The following is an 18,838-nucleotide window of genomic DNA, read 5'->3' as shown; positions in this document are numbered from 1 at the left end:
ATACATTTTCTATACGAGTCAGAAGTGAGGAGATACATTGAAGAGATTTAGGTGACTGCCAGTGTTGGGTGTGATTGGATTACAAAGTAATTCGTTACTGTAATCTAATTACTTTTAGGCACAAAAGCAGTGTAACGCTTTACTTTTAAAATTATTGTAATCAGATTACAGTTACTGACTTTCGGTGAAAGTAATTACTTTTAAGTACGTTATTTGGGTGACAAATATTTCTAAAAATACATTAGTATTAGATGTAATCAGGGTTGGGAGGGTTACTTTTGAAATGTTTTCCACAACAGATTACAGAATATATGCTGTAAAATGTAATTTGTAACGTATTCCGTTAGATTACTCAAGGTCAGTAACGTATTCTAAATACTTTGGATTACTTCTTCAGTACTGGAAGATTTTTTTTTTCACTTGTTTTGACTATAAAAACGTTGCCAGTACAGTAAGACAAAATACACATGTTAAAAATACATTCTCTGAAAAACCGAAATATCTTATACAGTGTTGTTTCTAAAACAAGATAAATCAAACTGATCTTGTTTTAAGGATTTTTAGATATTTTTACAGGAAAACAATACAAAAATTATTATCAGGAATATGATTTTTTGCCCTAATATTAAAGGTCTTACTCTTGTAAAAAAAGAAGTAAAAAAGAAATTATGATCCAATGTGAATGTTCTTGATAAAAAAATATGATCAGTGCCTGGTAACATGTGCATGTAAAATGGCTAGAAATAGCATTTTAGCTTAGCGTAAAGCTGACAATTTACACAAACTTACTTCAAACTTACTTCTCTGTCTGCTCGTATGAATGTAACACTTCATAAGAAAGTGTTTCACCGCTGTTCAAATGCACTTTGGATCACATCATTTATATGTATAAATGTTTTCCATCTGAAAGGACTAAATATTAAATTAAACAAATGACAATAAAATGCAAAGTAATCTCTTCAGTAATCAAAATACTTTTTGAATGTAACTGTATTCTAATTACCAATTATTTAAATTGTAACTTTAGCGGAATACAGTTACTTATATTTTGTATTTTAAATACGTAATCCCGTTACATGTATTCTGTTACTCCCCAACCCTGCTTATTCCTCGTACATATTCACACAGCTTGGGGTGATGGTAAAGCATTCAACTCATTTGTAAGGTGCTGTCTTCACAGAAGTTTTGCCAGTTGCCGCGCTCACCTTTTATTTACCATTGTTTTATCAACTCTGTTCATTCTGCTACGTAGGGCAAGCCACAAGCGCTGAGTGCATGAAGTGTCCAACATTCCACATTCCGTTTGTTCGGTTAAAGGTGCAATATGTTATATATTTACTGCACTAAAGCATAACATTATCATAATATGTTATCAGAGAATTAGGAAACGTGCTAAGTTGAAATACTGGCTTCTCCGAAAACAATGCTACAGCCAGTATATTACTTATATTTTGTATTTTAAATATGTAATCCCGTTACATGTATTCCGCTACTCCCCAACCCTGTGTGTAATGCAACTGAAATGGGAATTCGTATGTTCAAATGTATGTCTGTTGGCGTTTCTGTGGCAGTTGAAGGGTGTGCGACAATGAACAAGGAGAAAATAGACATTATTTTGAGTGGAAAACAAATAAACAAATGTCACTTCAAAGTAAAGTAATTAGTAATGTGATTATTTTCTCAACGAATAATCAGTAAAGTAATCTGATTATAATTTTTTAGAGAAGTAGTTAGTAATTTTGCAGTGGATTACTTTTTTATCTGTAATTTACCCAAAACTAGTGATTGCTGAAATAACAAGCCTAACTAGGTTTGCTGGTCTTAGCTGGTTTAAAGAGCCAAATCTGGCCAAGCTGGTCTTCGGCTGGTCTAGCCAAACCCCTCTAAAACAAGCAGACAATCCAGCCTGAGCAGAACTGAAGGCCAGCTAAGACCAGCAAACCAACTTAAAAGTGCACTCAGTTTAATAAGTTTAACTCCTAAAGACATGAATTGTAATTTTGCAATATATGTAGGAAATCATGAGCACTCACATTAAAATGAAGACTCCAGTCATATCAGTAACCTTATAAAAGCTGTTTTATTCTACATCGAGAGGGTCCACACATGGGGGCTGCCATGTTAGGATCACATGACCAGCTGAATACTACTAGCTTAATCTCAGTAACCATCCTGTTATTTGACACTTTCACTCAATGATTAAAGTAATCATGGCTGACTGTGAATACTACATTTCTACAATGGCATCTGAAACTGAAAACTATTGATTTTAAATGATGCTGCATCCAAGCCACTAGGTGTCAGTGTAAGTCCAAGATGACACAAAGACAAAAGTTACTGAGTGCACCTTTAATCTGGTTTAAATTTTTTTTTTTTTTTTTTTTTTTTTTTTTTTTACAGGTTACAGGAAGGCAAGTTTGTCTTTATGTAATGCATACATACATACATACATACTGCAATGCATAAATACATATACATGTCATATACACAGTGGCAATTCAAAATTTTTACACAGCTATAATAGACTACAGAATAGGCTAAAATAATAACAAAAAAGGCATGTATTTACATGGTAAGCAAAGCTAACCAATTATAGCTTTATTATAGCTGTCAGTTTGTTGATTCCCTGCAGTCAGTGCAGGAAGAGATCAGAGCAGATGCAGCTCGCGCTCACAGAGGAACGTCAGACGCACGTGAGCGCAACAGTTCATTCTGGATCAAAGCGAAATTAAACTCCCTCGGTCTAAGACTGGATTTATTCGAGTTAAGGTAAGACTTCAAATTTTTTGGGGTCAATCGCTTAATAGTTAAAACAGAAAAGGACTGTCACGCTCTCTGAAAGTTCCCGTCTATCTACCACTAAGTGTGCAATTTATAGCTTCTGTTGTGGTGAAACTATTTTACATATTTTTGCCATCTTAAATTGAATTAAGCCAGTTATTGTCATTCTCGCAAAACCCATTAACACTCAGGCTAGTAACCATCAATAAGTCCTTAAAGGAATATTTCGGGTTCAATACAAGTTAAGCTCAATCGACAGCATTTGTGGCATAATATTAATTACCACAAAATTAATTAAGACTCGTTTCTCCTTTTCTTTAAAAAAAAAAAAAAGCAAAAATCGAGGTTCCAGTGAGGCACTTACAATGGAAGTGAATGGGGCCAATTTTTTAACATTAAAATACTCACTTTTTCAAAATTATAACCACAAGACATAAACAATATACGTGCAAATATGATTTTAGTGTGATAAAATATAAACCATTTCTATGTAAAGTTATAGCCAATTTTACAACTTTGTTACCATGGCGATGTAATGTCAACAAACCCTAAAACCACTGTAAAATTAAGATTTAAACAACTTTACGGCTCAAATAATACACAATTTTTAACAGAACAATTAATGTAAGTGCTTTTATAAAGTTATAAGCTTCACGTTTCTGTGTTTAAACCCTCCAAAAATTGGCCCCATTCACTTCCATTGTAAGTGCCTCACTGTAACCTTGATTTTTGCTTTTTTTTTAATAAAAAAGGAGGAATGAGTCGAAATAATTTTTTGTGGTAATCAACATTATGCCACGAATGCTGTTGATTTACCTGAACTTGTATTGAAAACGGAATATTCCTTTAACAAACATAATTGTATGGTTTACATCAAAAGAAGCTTCACTTCAGCTACGCACATTCACATGCACAAGGGAAATTACACGGATTGAACAGGATCCAACTTCACCAAAGGGAACACTAATCACCCTAACGGTGAGTTTACACAAAACAACTAATCACAACAACAGTAATACTAAATAGAGCTAAAATCTCTATGAATTCTTAATAACAATTAATTAAATTCCCCAATAAGTTCCTTTTGACCAAACAAACATGCTTAAATTATTCAAACGCAAGGGCTTCTGTGTATTCCCCCCAAGTACTTGATAGTTTGAGTTAGTAGTACTTAAAATCCTAATTCTCGCAATTATTCTTTAACTTTATTTATAACTCTAAATTCACCTACACATTAATGCAAATTAAGTAAAGCTAAGAATGTTATAAATATGGAGTAGAAGCTATTTCTTTTCCTTCGTGATGGCTGTTGAGCTAATGAATAGTTTTTTTGTTTTGTTTTTTTCACTGTAGATACTGTATAAAAAAGATAGAAAAACCTTTAAAGGTAGATACAAATGTTGCAGATTAAGTGTCAGGTAATGGGGAACAACCTAGACTAGGGAATGTCTGTAAGTTGAATTTTGTAGAAAGCATCTGAACAAAAACAGACAACCCACTATAGCGGCAGCATTGTGATCAATGGTTACATATACTTTCGTGTGATGTTACAGTTCTAAACATTTGCTTTGATGTTTTCTGTCTTCTCAGAGTTAGTGTCAGGCGTCTCAAATGGAGACAGAAGCCATGGATGTCCAACAGCAGGACGCAGGGCAGAACAGTGTCCCGGACACGGTCAAGACCCAGGAGAATCATGTCCATGTGCACACAACACAACCACAGGCCACTGGCAAACCCGAAGAAGTCACAGGTGAGGTAGATGTTTATGTCACAAATCACTTTATTTTAAAATTTGAAAGTGTAATAATCTTCACACAACATGTTTAAGCTTAATTTAAACTGATAGTATTTCAAATTAGATTTACATTGCAATTGCATTTATATAGCTACATTTTGAAAATGAAAAGTGAAGACAGGTTAATTCAAAAGGGCAGAAAGTATACAGATTTTAGGCTGCTAAATAGTAATAACAACCTAATGTCGCACTGATAAGATTATGATTATTATTTTGTTTTCTTGTTTTTCGTTTGTTCTGACAGGTCATATCTCAGCAGACATTGTGTGCACTGACAGTAATCAGGATCACAGCAGAAGCAGCGAATCTCTGACAGACACGGTCATAACCAGTGACGATGCTCTACTGCTACCTGACCATATAGCTACACTTTCACACAAAATAGAGAAAAGCAATGGTATTTACATTTTTTATTCAGCAGGAGCAAATTCATTATTTAGAGATACGAGGGTAGACCTCCATATAATAATTTAATTTGCACATAAATATACCATATAATTTACACTTGCATCACACATATTTGTATGAAAATATTGTATGAATTATAATATATTAAAATGTGAATTTTAATAAATAGTGTATCAGTTATTCTTCAAATAAGAGAAAATAAAATAATAATAATAATAATTTTAAGATTTATGCATTTCAGTTTCATAACAAAATTCCATCAAAGTGAATACAGTAATCTTTAACAAAATAAAATAAAAAGTTTTATAAATTTAATTTGGTTAAAAAATTACACAATTCAATTTGATGGAATTTTGTTATGAAATTGAAATGTGTAAATCTTAAAAAAATAAAATAAAAAAGGCAATTTTTTTTATTTTTTTTATTTTTTATTGTAGGTGCCCTATAGTATCTTATAGGATGTCTTTAATGCGTAAAAAAAAAATGTTTTAAAATGTAGATTATAATAGCTTTATTTAATTTTTTTTATCTAAGATCAAAAAAATATCTAAGAAGAGGTTTATTAGGTGTCATTTCCAATTGGTTATTAATTGAGAATTTTAATCAATAAATTATTATTATTATTATTATTATTTCTAAATTTCAAGTTAATTGCCTACTAGCTAAATTGTGTTAGCAAGCCTTATCCAACTTTTTCCAAAAACTGAAAAATGTCATTACCACCAAACATCATTAACAAGCCCATGAAAAGATCTTACATTTTTTTGAAGAATCACCTGTATATTTGTATGAATATTTATTTATTACACATTTCACATATTTCAGAGAAGCCAAGCCTTCCTAATGGATCTCCTCCAGGCATCGTCACCAATGACTCTGCTGTCATCTCTACACCTCCTACTACTTCATCAGGAGGAAGGGCACCTCATGCTAAAACTCCACAGAAATGCAATGGACATGCGAAGTGTAACGGTCACAGACACCCTCACAAGAAACGTCCGACCTCGACCTTGACCACCAAGAGCCAGCAGAGCTTCAAAGGCGATGCTTCACAGATACAACGTGTGGCTGGAGACGGTAAGAAAGGCTTCTGCATGGTTAAGACACATATATAGCACAAACATAAATAAACAGTTTAGTCCACTCTTTCAACCATTCAGTGTCAATATTTGTAAGTATTTTTAATTAAACAGGCCTCCACCCACAGGGCTATTTGTAAATATCTGGCCTGGTCTTATCTTTCAGTGACACTAGGACAGGCCTGTGGATTTATCTGCATGTGTTTAATAGTCCCTACACGTCAGTGTTTGATAATTCTTTCTGCTATGTCACACATCTCTGTTTGATGACTTACACCAGCTGATAAATATTCCTCAACATAAGCTATTAGTGACTTTAAATACTGAGACAAATATTTTGATAATAACATGAGTGTGTGACATCATTTCAACAGGTTTACATCTGTTGTGCTGGAATTTACATAATTTGTACATATAACAAAGTAAATTCTGGTTGCATGCACTACATCACACATTCTAACTAACAAAATAACAGTAACCCATTACATTCTCTTTCAAAACATGTTTAGTGCCAACCCTGTTAAATTACTCAGGTTTGAATGGTACGGGGTTGAAGGTCAGTGCTAAAATTGTTAATATTGACCTCAATTAGAAAACAAATATTGCACCATACCACATTATTATTATTATGATTTTTTTTTCCCCATAACAGAGTTGAACCATTGAACTTGAATAGGCCAATATGAGTGTAATCATAATGGAATACTGATAAAGACTGAAAGAAACTAAAAAAAAATTATTATGTCACTGCTTTAAAGGGATAGTTCACCCAAAAATTCTCTCATCATTTACTCATCATCATGCCATCCCAGATGTATATGACTTTCTTTCTAATGTGAACACAAACAAAGATTGTTAGAAGAATATCTCAGCTCTGTAGGTCCATACAATGCAAGTCAACAGGCTCCAAAACTTTGAAGCTCCAAAAAGCACATAAAGGCAGAATAAAAGTAATCCATATGACTCCAGTGGTTAAATCCATATCTTCAGAAGCGATATGATAGGTGTGCATGAGAAAAAGAGAAATATTTAAGAAATTTTTACTATAAATTCTCCTCCCTGCCCAGTAGGTGGCGATATGCATGAAGAATGCGAATCGCCAAAAACAAAAGAAGAAGGGCTTTTTGAAAGTGGAGATTTATAGGATAAAAAGGACTTATTATTGATCTGTTTCGCTTCTACAGTACTGTGCAAATATTTTAGGCACTTAAGATGTTTCACAAAAGCATTTGTTTTAAGATGGTTATTTATATCTTCAGCTTTAGTTTGTCAATAGGAAGAATACATTTTAGACTCCCAAACATTACTTTTGAATAGAAGAACAGGGAGCCCTGCAAGAGATGGCATTGCCCCCACAAAGCCCCCCACTGAACATTGTGTCTGTCTTAGATTACATAAAGAGACAGAAGCAATTGAGAATATTGCTAAATAGATAGAAGAAATGTGGTGAATTCTTCAAGAAGCTTGGAACATCCTATCTGCCAACAACCAAGAAAAACCACAGGTGTCCAAGGTGTCCAGGTGTACCTAGGAGAATTGGTGCTGTTTTAAAGGCAAAGGTGGTCACACCAAATATTGATTTAACTTTTTTACGTTTACTGGACTTTGTATGACATTAAGTGATAAATGAAAACTATTTATGGCATTATTTTTGAAGACATCCTCACTACTTTCACAAGTGCTTAAAACTTTTGCACAGTACTTTACCTACTCATAACCTCATAACGCTTCTGCAGACAAGGATTAAACCACTGGAGTCATATGGATTACTTTTATGCTGCCTTTATGTGCTTTTTGAGCCTCAAAGTTTGACTACCCTGTTGACTTGTGTTCTATGCACCAACAAAGCTGAAATATTCTACTAAAAATCTTCGTTTGTGTTCAGCATTAGAAAGAAAATCACACATCTGGGATGGCATGAGGGTGAGTAAATAATGAGACAGTTTTCATTTTTGGGTGAACTATTCCTTTAAATATGATGTCAAAAAGACATCAAATATCACAGCATAACAGGGTTGAACTAAAAATTCTCAAAACTACATAAACAGTGAAATTATATTTTAATTTTTTTTACTCCGGTCAGACCTAACTCTTTAAAATGTAATTGTGATGAATGGGCACATGCAAATTGTTTGATAATATATATTAAAAATAAATTGAATGTTTTAATGATAAAGTTATTTTACTTTCCACACTAAACAGAGTTAATGATTTAATAATGTTTACTAAGTTTAGTATGCTGTTACATATTTCAGTAGTAACTCATGAGTAAGTCAAATGTTTGTCCTGTACTGCTAAATAGCACTGCATAGAATGTGATAAACAAGTCGCTAGTACTTGCTCTTGAATTCTGTCATAGATACTTTGTGTCTTTCTCTCTCTTTGCAGACTGCTGTGTGCACTGTATACTAGCCTGCTTGTTCTGTGAGGTGTTGTCTTTGTGTTCAGTCGTGGCTCAGTGTTTGGCCTGCGGTCTGGAGTGTGACGCTCTCTGCTGCTGTGGTGAAGCAGCCACCGGAGGACTGGCGTGCTGTGCTGAGAACACCTGCTCTGCCCTGCTGGACTGTGGGATACTGGAGGACTGCTGTCAGTCTTCAGACTGTCTGGAGATCTGTTTGGAATGCTGCTCCATCTGTTTCCCTGCATAGTACTAAAGCAGCCAATGGGATTCTCAACAGAATGATACAGAGCGCAGCAGTCTGGTTTCGGAAGTTAAAATCTCATTCATTTTTTCCATAGGGGAACTGATTATAAATGATAATAATAAACCATAAAAGACAGACTGAACTCCAAGGTTGTTTATCGATGGTATATGCCTCTGTTAAAGCCATCAATCCATTATTTCAACTTTTTGGTTATTTCAAATTATATTTAAAAGTGGAATTACTGGTAAAAAACGACACTATCCATAATCCTGAGGGGGAAAATCCACCAATCACAGAATCGTGACAAACAAACCATGGCAAAGGAGCCCAGTCTATTATTGATCAAACAAACAGATAGTCCCCCCAACTCACGCCACCGGTTGTTGTGTCGGTCTAGACGGGGCATACAAAACATACAGAGAAATGTTTATAACGCCACAGAGACAGAGTGTTTAACTTTTGAGAAAATTAACCTACAAATGGCGTACTTTCCATTGTCTCTGCATATTAAGGTACAGAAGAAGTAAGTATTTTAACACCGAACAAGTTGCACACTTAAAGACGGTGAGTACACAGTCTGTTCGTTCAATTTTTTAATACTTTTTTGATTGAAATCAAAGTTTGTAATGTAGTGATTCACCTCGGAGCTGGCTGGTTTGGTTCATGTCTTAGAACTCTTTTATGACATTTCCTATGTAGAAAATGAATGGGAAAAAAACTTCCGGAACCAAGGCGGCTGAAAAAGTGGGCGGGCACTGCTGTGCTCTGTTGAGTGCACAAAGGACTTTATAAAACATACAGAAAAGTATTCTGCAATGCATTTTTTATTTATTTAGTGTAAAGGATGAATTTGATGCTTAGCGCAAAGTTTGTTCTGTATAAGGCTTCGCAATGAATCAAACAGGGACTAATTCTGACATGGACTTAAAGGTGCACCAAGTCATTTTTTTTTTGTTTGTTTTTTTTGCTGGTTGATACGACAGAGGTGTTGGACTTCCTATACCAAGGGGTAAATGTTTGGCTGGTTAGCATGGGCAAACTTCACTGCACCATTCTGCGGACAAACAGCCTCTTTCTCCATTGACGGACATTTAATAGTAGCAGTGTATTCCGACATATTTCTTTTTTTTTTTTTTTTTTTTTTTTTTGTGCAAATATTTCATTGTATTATATTGGGAAAGTGTAAGATAAAAAAAGGGTAACCGTAATTTCTTTACGGTGTAACTCTACATTTGTGCACCTTTAAGGAGCTTGTTTAAACATTTTCTTCCAATAATTTTAAAGGAATGTTCCGGGTTCAATGCAAGTTAAGCTCAAACGACAGCAATTGTAGCATAATTAATAATTATAATTAATAATAATTAATAATAATAATTAATAATAATTAATTAATTAATAATTATAATAATAATTTTCTTTATTTATCACACATTATACATTTGCACATATACAGTGAAATTCTTCTTTTTCACATATCCCAGCTAGGCTGGGGTCAGAGTGCAGGGTCAGCCATGATACGGCGCCCCTGGAGCAGATAGGGTCAAGGGCCTTGCTCAAGGGCCCAACAGTGGCATCTTGGCGGTGCTGGGGCTTGAACCCCCGACCTTCTGATCAGTAACCCAGAGCCTTAACCGCTGAGCCACCACTGCCCTACGAATCAATATAATGTTGATTACTACAGAAATGTTTTCGACTCATCCCTCGTTTATTTAAAAATTGCGGTTATAGGAAGGCACTTACAATGGAAGTGAATGGGGCCAATAAACATGAAAATGTTGGCTCTTTTTTATATATATATATATATAAACGAGGGATGAGTTGAAAATATTTTTTGTGGTTATCAGTATTGTGCCACAAATGCTGTCAGTTGAGCTTAACTTGTATTGAACACAGAGCATTCCTTTAAAGGTGTGGCAGTGATGCTTGCTGCCACTTGTGCTAGTTGTTTATAGCATATACTGTATGTGACCCACATATGAGTATGCACATGTTACAATGCATGCAGTCAATGTGCACACTAGAAATGCCCTTTTACTGTATTAATAATCTTGATCCACTGTGATATTTTTATACTGCTTAGAATAAATCAAGAGATTCTTTTGTGTTTTGTAGAAACGTTGGTTTGTTTTAAGAATTAGTTCCTGTAACACTATAACATCATAACAGTTGTGTTTGATTTGTGGTAGCTACAGTTTTTAGTTTTGTAATATTCTGTTAATCTGACCATTTATTCAGAACACACGAAGATATTTGTTTCCTTTCCGTTCCCTGCACTCTTATCGAAAGTGCGTGCATCAGGAAGCCTGGACCGATGTAAAAATAACCAGGATGACTATAAAGCACTCGCATATTTCTTTGGGCATGTTGAATTTCACAGCCATTCTCCAGATGGCTCTGCCCATGGCTTGGCCCTGTGTTTAGATAGTGGACACTGCTCTAGAGAGAGCGCTGATGTTGAATCTGGCAGAGGGACAGAGATCAGCGTGTCCAACAAAAGCAGCTGAACCTCTGTTGAGGTGACCTCCCTCCCTCCTGCTGTGAGTTAAGACATCATATACATGAGTTTAAAACAACTGCATGTCTGCCCTGCATCACTCATGTATTTATTCCTTATACAGTATGCAAATATTGTCAAAAATGACATTTTTGTTCATTTGTTTGAACAATTAAACATTTTGTTAAACCACAATTTTAGATATGGGATTTCATTTTTAATGTTTACCTTCTAATGTCCTATATGTATTGTACAGAATTCTGTATACTGTACAGTGCTATTGTATGACTGCTAATATACCCCAACTTCTATCTACAGTATCTAAATAAATCTTTAAGATATTAAATATATAGATAGACAAACAGACATACAGACAGAGACAGACAGACAGATAGATAGATAGATAGATAGATAGACAGACAGACAGACAGACAGACAGATAGATAGATAGATTTTCAAAGTAATTTTATAAAAACACATTCATTAATTCTTCAGTTAAAGAGTATTATTTGAGCTATAAGGATTACAGGGTTTAGGGCTTTAAAGGAATAGTCCTCCCAAAAATTTTAATTCTCTCATCATTTACTCACCCTCATGCCATCCCAGATTTGTATGACTTTCTTTCTTTTGCAGAACACAAACGAAGATTTTTAGAAGAATATCTCAGCTCTATAGGTCCATACAATGCAAGTGAATAGGTACCAAACTTTTGAAGCTCCAAAAAACAAAAAGTCAGCATAAGAGTAATCCACCCATTGGTTAAATCCATATGTTCAAAAGAGATATGATAGGTGTGGGTGAGAAAAAGATCAATATTTAAGCCCTTTTCACCCCATAAAAAGAAGGAAGGTTTTTTCTTTTCTTCAACGTAAGAAATAAGATATAGTGTTTCTTCAAGAAACACATCTCTCCCCGCAGGAAGCTGAAAAAATTGGGAAGATATGGGGTGGGCATGTTTTCTTTAGTGCTGGCTCAAGTAAGAGTAGGGGAGTCATTATATTGGTAAATAAACATCTACAATTCAAATGTCTCAAACAGATTAAAGATAAATTAGGAAGAGTCATTATTGTTTTAGCTGAAATTCAAGGGCAAAGGTTGATTTTGGCTAATATTTACGCACCTAACGTTGATGATCAGGGAATTTGTATTGCAGCAGCTGGCACCCCTCATGATATAATATTGGGAGGAGACTTTAATCTTTTGATGGACTCCTTGATCATAGTGAAACAAAAGTGTGCAAGCCCCCTAGAGCAACATTGACGCTTCACAGGATGTGTAAAAATCTTGGTCTTACAGATATTTGGAGACTTTTGAACCCATCCGGTAGGGACTACACATTTTTTTCATCAGTCCATAAGATTTATTCTAGAATAGATTTTTTTTTTTATATTCAAATCCCTCATTTCATCTGTTGTTGATTGCTCAATTGGAAATATCTTAGTCTCAGATCACGCTCTGGTGAGTTTAGAGGTGTTACCATATACAGAGAAAAAGAAATCATATAGTTGGCGCCTTAATGTGTCCCTTTTGAAAAATCCTGATTTCCAACAAATGTTAAAGACTGAAATCAGTGTTTATATGGAGATGAACTGGTCCTCAGTATCCTCTGTGGGCGTGGCTTGGGAGGCACTTAAGGCGGTTCTTAGGTGTCGGATCATACATTATGCCTCATTCATTAAAAAATCCAAAGCACAAGAACTTGTGGAGTTGGAAGGAAATATTAAAAGTGCCGAGGCAGAGCTGAAGCGCCGTATGTCATCTGATGGCCTCAGAGAATTGACCCGACTGAAATATAGATATAATACTATTTTGTCACGGTAAGTGGAGTTTTGGTTATTCAGGGCAAGACAGTCATACTTTGAGTCAAAGCAGGAAAAATTTTGGCTAGATATATAAAGCAGAGAGAGTCTTTTTCTACCATTCCTTCAGTGAAATCTGCTGGTGGTGCAATATTTACCTCGGCCATTGATATTAATAATGCTTTTAAAGAATTCTATTTTGATCTCTATAGTTCCACGTCTTCATCCACTGATGAAGATATTAGGAACTTTGTGGAACCATTAGATCTTCCTAAACTGACGACTGAGCAAAAAAATTCTCTTGATTCTGAGATAAACTTGGAGGAGCTTGATGAGGTAATTAAGGCCTTGCCTACAGGCAAGGCTCCGGGGCCTGATGGCTTTTCCTCTGAGTTTTTCAAATCTTATGCTACAGAACTGGCTCCACTTTTGTTAGAAGTTTATACGGAATCATTAAAGAATGGAAAGCTTCCTCCAACCATGACACAAGCCCGGATCAGTCTGATTCTAAAAAAGGACAAAGATCCAAGCAAGTGTAAAAGTTACCGCCCAATTTCCTGATCCAGTTAGATGTAAAAATGTTGTCAAAAATTCTGGCTAATCGATTAAGTAAAGTTATGACATCATTTATACATATAGATCAGGTGGGGTTTATTCGAGGCCATAGCTCTTCTGATAATATTAGGCGTCTCATCAATATCATGTGGTCAGTGGCGAATGATCAGTCTCCGGTCGCTGCCATCTCTCTTGACACCGAAAAGGCGTTTGATATGGTAGAATGGGATTATCTTTATAAGATTTTGGAAAGGTATGGGTTCGGGAGTAAATTTATTGGTTGGATTAATTTACTTTATAGACACCCTGTAGCAGTGGTGCAAACAAATGGGTTAATTTCAGATTATTTTACTCTGGATAGGGGCACCCGGCAGGGTTGCCCTCTTTCCCCATTATTGTTCTGTCTTGCCCTGGAACCATTAGCAGCCGCGATAAGAAAGGAGGATGATTTTCCAGGGGTGACTGCGGGAGGTGTGGCGCATAAGCTTCTGCTTTTCGCAGATGATATTTTATTATTCGTCTCCGACCCTACTAGATCTATGCCTTGCCTCCACAAAACTCCTTTTCCAAGTTCTCAGGATACAAAGTCAATTGGTCTAAATCCGAAGCTTTGGCTTTGACAGCGTACTGTCCAGTAACGACTTTCCAGCCGGGTGCCTTCCAGTGGCCCAAACGGGGAATTAAGTATTTGGGAATTTTATTCCCAGCAAATTTGTCTGATTTAGTCAGAGTTAATTTTGATCCCTTAATAAAAAGGTTTTCGAATGATGTGGACAGGTGGGCTTCATTACACTTATCGATGATTGGGAAGGTTAATGTTATTAAAATGAATTGTATTCCAAAATTAACTACCTGCTACAATCTCTCCCTGTAGATGTCCCCCTCTCTTATTTTAAGCAATTTGATAGCATAGCGAAGTCCTTCATTTGGAATGGTAAATGTCCCAGGTTAAATTTCAATAAGTTACATAGGCCGATTGACAAAGGTGGGTTAGGCCTATCCAAGATTTTGTTTTATTATGCATTCAGTCTTAGACCTGAGAGAGCTCCTCCCTGGTTTTGTATTTTAAAGGAAGTTATTGCCCCTATCTCGCCACTGCAGAGCTTTTCGATTAAACTAGCTGGAGAGGTTAAGTCGCACCCCGTTATTTTACATTTGCACTCGATATGGACAAAAGTGTCCAGAGTGTTTAATTCTGATATTTATTTAAACGTAGCCTCGAGCATATGGCTGAACCCTAAACTATGTATTAATAAGTCCCCTTTCTGTTGGTCAGATTGGATTGTGAGGGGGGTTAATACACTTGGTGACCAATATGAGAGTGGAGTATTGAGATCTTTTGAAAATATGATTCAACATTTTGGGATTCCCAGATCTCAGTTTTATAAGTATTTACAGCTGCGCCACGTGCTCTGCTCTGTTTTTGGGAGTAGCATACACCCCCCTAGAGTGGCAGATACTCTGGGAGTGGTGATTACTGCTTTTGGAAAAGGTCATGAGGCATCAGTGTATTACTCCCTGTTAATTCAGAGTCTGGGGGATGGAGCTTCAACTTCTTTCAAGAGATTATGGGAGGAAGATTTAAATTTGTTATTGGAGGAGGGAGTGTGGGCAAGGATTCTGAAAAACATAAAGTCTGCATCTAGAGATGCAAGGGTTCGCCTTATGCAATTTAAGATTTTTCATAGATTTTATTGGACCCCCTCTAGATTGTATAGGCTTGGTCTTATGGACACACCCATCTGCTGGCGATGCCATTCTGAAGATGGAGACACCATCCATGTTTTTTGGGGGTGCTGTAAGATCCAAGAATTTTGGCTGAAGGTGCAAAGTTTTGTGTGTGATGTGTTGGGCACTCAGGTCTCGTTCTGCCCCAGACTCTGTATTTTGAGAGATAGAGAGGTCATGGATTTGGAGGATAAGTACATGAAGTACTGGGTTTTGACCAGTGTGATGATTGGTAGGCAGGTTATTTTGAGGAGTTGGAAGTCGGATGGAGCACCCTCGTTACCGGAGTGGTGCACGGAGATGGGGAGGGTGGCTGCCTTCGAGGAGGGGTTGAGCATAAGGATGGGGGTTAGGGAATCTTACAATAAGAAATGGGGCAATTATTTAGCATTGTTGAGGGAATCTCAAGGAGGGGCGGTGGAGGGAGTAATTTAGAGTTTATTTTTTTAATTTTTTTTATTATACTTGATTATTGTATGTTATTTTATGTTGTTGTTTTAGTTTTTCTGTGTGTGTGTCTATATTCTATTGACCACAGGGTTGTTCGTGGTGGGGTCTGGGTGGGTTGAGAGTTTGGTAGGGGGAGGGGATATAGTGGGGGTTTAATGTTTAAAGTGTTTGATTCATTATATATATGTTGCTGTATTTTTTGTGTTAATTTATGAATCAATAAAAATGTTAATAACAAAAAAATGGAAAAAAAAAATAATAATAATTTTTTAAAATATTTAAGTCCTTTTTTACTTAATACTGCTGATTACAAACACGTTTAATCATGTACCACGTGACACAAGGAAGCCTCCCACCGGGACATTTCATGTATGCAATTTAGGGCCAACGCATGGTCCCGTTGTTGTTGATATATTTTGTGCATTCTGTGGTCTACCCAATAGGTGGCGATATGCACAAAGAATGTGAATTACCAAAAACAAAATTAGAAGAATTTGAAAGTTAAAGTAGATATTGATAATAAATAATTATTTAAATATTGTTCTGTTTCTCACCCACACCTGTTATATCACTTCTGGAGATATGGATTAAAACACTGGAGTCACATAGATTACTTTTATGCTGCCTTTATGTGCTTTTTGGAGCTTCAAACTTTTGGTACCCATTCACTTGCACTGTATGGACCTACAGAGCTGAAATATTGTTCTAAAAATCTTCGTTTGTGTCCAGAAGATAGAAAGTCATACAAATCTGTGACGGCATGAGGGTGAGTAAATAATGAGAACATTTTCATTTTTGGGTGAACAACGAAGTTGTAAAATTGATATAACTTTACACATAGAAGGTTAGTAAGTGATTTTATCACACTAAAATCATGTTAACACGTACAACACATTGTTTGCATATTGTGACTATACTTTTGAAACAGTGAGTATTTTAACATTAATGAATTGGCCCCATTCACTTCCATTGTGTCTCACTGTAATCCAGATTCGTTCTTTTTTTTTTTTTTTTTTTTTTTTATAAAGAGTCAAAATGTATTTTTGTGGTAATCAACATTTTGCCACAAATGCTGTCAGTTGAGCTAAACTTGTATTGAACCCTTAATATTAAAGTTGATAAATCACATACCATAAATGATAGACTAATATGCAACTTTACTTAATTTGCAGAGTAAATAAACTCATTATGAACAGTATAACCACCAATCACTAAGGCCTTATTTAACCTTATAAAGCCGGTCGTCAGACTGACTAAATGTGGAGATGAGTGTTACCTCTTGGACTGTTAGCTGTTGGGGGGCAGGAAGGCTGTGTTTATTGTACAGATGTGCCAAGTGGCGTCAACAGGAAGTAAAGGAAGTGACTGAAATGACAGCGCTGGGTCGACACACAGCCCTCATCCATGCCTGGTTCTGACCCAACACTCCTGCCCACTGTGTTTCAAAGAGCTGCCGGCACACTGTGTCTGCAGGGACAGGAAGCAGCTTTTCCATCATCATGCCACTAAAAAATACAAAACACAGTTTTACTACACTGAAGCTGAAAGGCTCGCCCAAGTCAGTAGGATAGTGGGTCTGTTCTAGTTAGATCTTTATCTTTGATTTCTGTTATACTGGTGCCTGAAATTAAACTGCACTGAAGTTTATATTTATGGTACATTTTTTAATTAAACATGCTTTAAATTTAGAGACTTACAAATGAGGAATGATACAATCTGAGTAGTAGTAACATTAAAGACATATTCCAGGTTTTATACAAGTTTAGCCCAATCAGCAGCATTTGTGGCATAATGTTGATTACCACAAAAAAAAAAAAAAAAAAAGCAAAAATCTACGTTCCAGTGAGGCACTTACAATGGAAGTGATCTGAAACGTTAAAATACTCACTGTTTCTAAAGAAAAGCCACAAGACAGAAACAATATGCATGTTAACATGATTTTAGTGTGACAAAATCTCTTACTAACCTTTTCTGTGTAAAGTTCTATACAATTTTACTTCCTTGCCATGATGCGTAAAGCCGTAAACCATACAATCTTGCAAAAAAAAAAAAAACAATTTAAAGAACTTTACAGCTCAAATAATACACAAGCTTTAACAGAAAAATTTATGTAAGTGCTTTTATGAAATTATAAGCTTCACATTTCTGCCTTTAAACGCTCCAAAAATTGGCCCCATTGACTTCCATTGTAAGTGTCTCACTCGTAACTCGATTTGCTTTTTTTCAAAGAAAAGGACGGACAAGTTCAAAACATTTTTTTTGTGGTAATCTACATTATGGCACAAATGCTGTAGATTATTGAACATTTAAAGGAATATTCTGCAATTCTGCAAGTGCTGCAATTCAAAGTTTCAATGCTGGCCAGAAAAGTTGGAGCTAATACAGAGTAATAGTTGTGGGGGAAAAAAAGACAATAGTACAAATTATAATAATAATAATTATTATTATTATTATTATTTAAAACAGTACAGCAAGGCAATATTGTAAATTAGCTATATTGGCTACAATAGTTGTACATTTTTTATAGAAAATGTGTTGCTTTCCAACTATTTATTTTCTTAAAACATTTTCCAAACGTTACATTGTGGTTTTGAGAACGTGAAAATGTCAGATGATGTCACGAGCGGAAAGTTAGCATAACAATCCAGAAAATGCGAAAACGTCATTCTTTATCAGTTTTCACTCTCAGAAAAAAATAATCGTTTAAAATCTAGTTTAAATTACATACAAACAATATTGTATGAAGAATGTTTTCTCCGAACATGTTAGCTGTGTTCCAAATGACGAACTATATACTATATAATCAGCAATGTAGTGTAGTATCATCTCAAATGGCACACTTATGTTTTTTTTATTTTTTATCCCCTTTTCTCCCAATTTGGAATGCCCAATTTCCACTACTTAGCAGGTCCTCGTGGTGGTGCGGTTACTCACCTCAATCTGGGTGGCGGAGGACAAGTCTCAGTTGCCTCTGCTTCTGAGACCGTTAATCCACTCATCTTATCACATGGCTCGTTGTGCATGACACCGCGGAGACTCACAGCGTGTGGAGGCTCATGCTACTCTCTGTGATCCACGCACAACTTACCTCGCGCCCCATTGAG

The 18,838-nt window shown here is 35.7% G+C and overlaps 2 protein-coding genes across 10 annotated transcripts in view; one reads left to right on the top strand and one right to left on the bottom strand.

Annotated features, from left to right (window-relative positions):
* Nucleotides 1-2,462: 2,462 nt before the first annotated feature.
* LOC127415054 (myoD family inhibitor-like) lies at nucleotides 2,463-9,672 on the top strand. 2 transcript variants are annotated; one of them, XM_051653542.1, is made up of 5 exons: nucleotides 2,463-2,769; nucleotides 4,372-4,531; nucleotides 4,821-4,973; nucleotides 5,810-6,061; nucleotides 8,452-9,672. In XM_051653542.1, exons 2-5 carry the CDS (start codon nucleotides 4,393-4,395, stop codon nucleotides 8,709-8,711), a joined length of 804 nt encoding a protein of 267 aa, XP_051509502.1. In that variant the 5' UTR covers nucleotides 2,463-2,769; nucleotides 4,372-4,392; the 3' UTR covers nucleotides 8,712-9,672. The 2 variants fall into 2 exon arrangements, with proteins under 2 accessions (XP_051509502.1, XP_051509501.1); XM_051653541.1 differs by lacking the exon at nucleotides 2,463-2,769 and having other exon boundaries at nucleotides 3,612-4,531.
* A 154-nt stretch (nucleotides 9,673-9,826) lies between these two features.
* The window catches only part of LOC127415031 (transcription factor E3-like), a 50,094-nt gene continuing 41,082 nt past the window's right edge, over nucleotides 9,827-18,838 (bottom strand). For 4 of the 8 annotated variants that reach the window (XR_007892896.1, XR_007892892.1, XR_007892899.1 and 1 more), the window contains 2 exons: nucleotides 17,011-17,239; nucleotides 9,827-11,533 (listed from right to left, as the gene is read on the bottom strand). The gene's annotated coding sequence lies outside the window, so the exon portion shown is untranslated. The remainder of the gene's footprint in view (nucleotides 11,534-17,010; nucleotides 17,240-18,838) is intronic. The other 4 variants (XR_007892897.1, XR_007892898.1, XR_007892900.1 and 1 more) reach the window with 2 other exon arrangements.

Source organism: Myxocyprinus asiaticus, chromosome 24 (genome assembly GCF_019703515.2).
Source record: "Myxocyprinus asiaticus isolate MX2 ecotype Aquarium Trade chromosome 24, UBuf_Myxa_2, whole genome shotgun sequence".
Lineage (NCBI taxonomy): Eukaryota > Metazoa > Chordata > Actinopteri > Cypriniformes > Catostomidae > Myxocyprinus > Myxocyprinus asiaticus.
Note: the sequence above shows the minus strand (reverse complement) of the source record. Positions and strands in the feature narration are given on the sequence as shown.

Excerpts from the sequence above, each read along its gene's own strand:
- LOC127415054 (XM_051653542.1), top strand. The coding sequence starts at position 4,393 with ATGGAGACAGAAGCCATGGATGTCCAACAGCAGGACGCAGGGCAGAAC. Across the intron at positions 4,532-4,820 it reads CAAACCCGAAGAAGTCACAG|GTCATATCTCAGCAGACATT; the intron begins GTGAGGTAGATG and ends TTGTTCTGACAG. Across the intron at positions 4,974-5,809 it reads CAAAATAGAGAAAAGCAATG|AGAAGCCAAGCCTTCCTAAT; the intron begins GTATTTACATTT and ends CACATATTTCAG.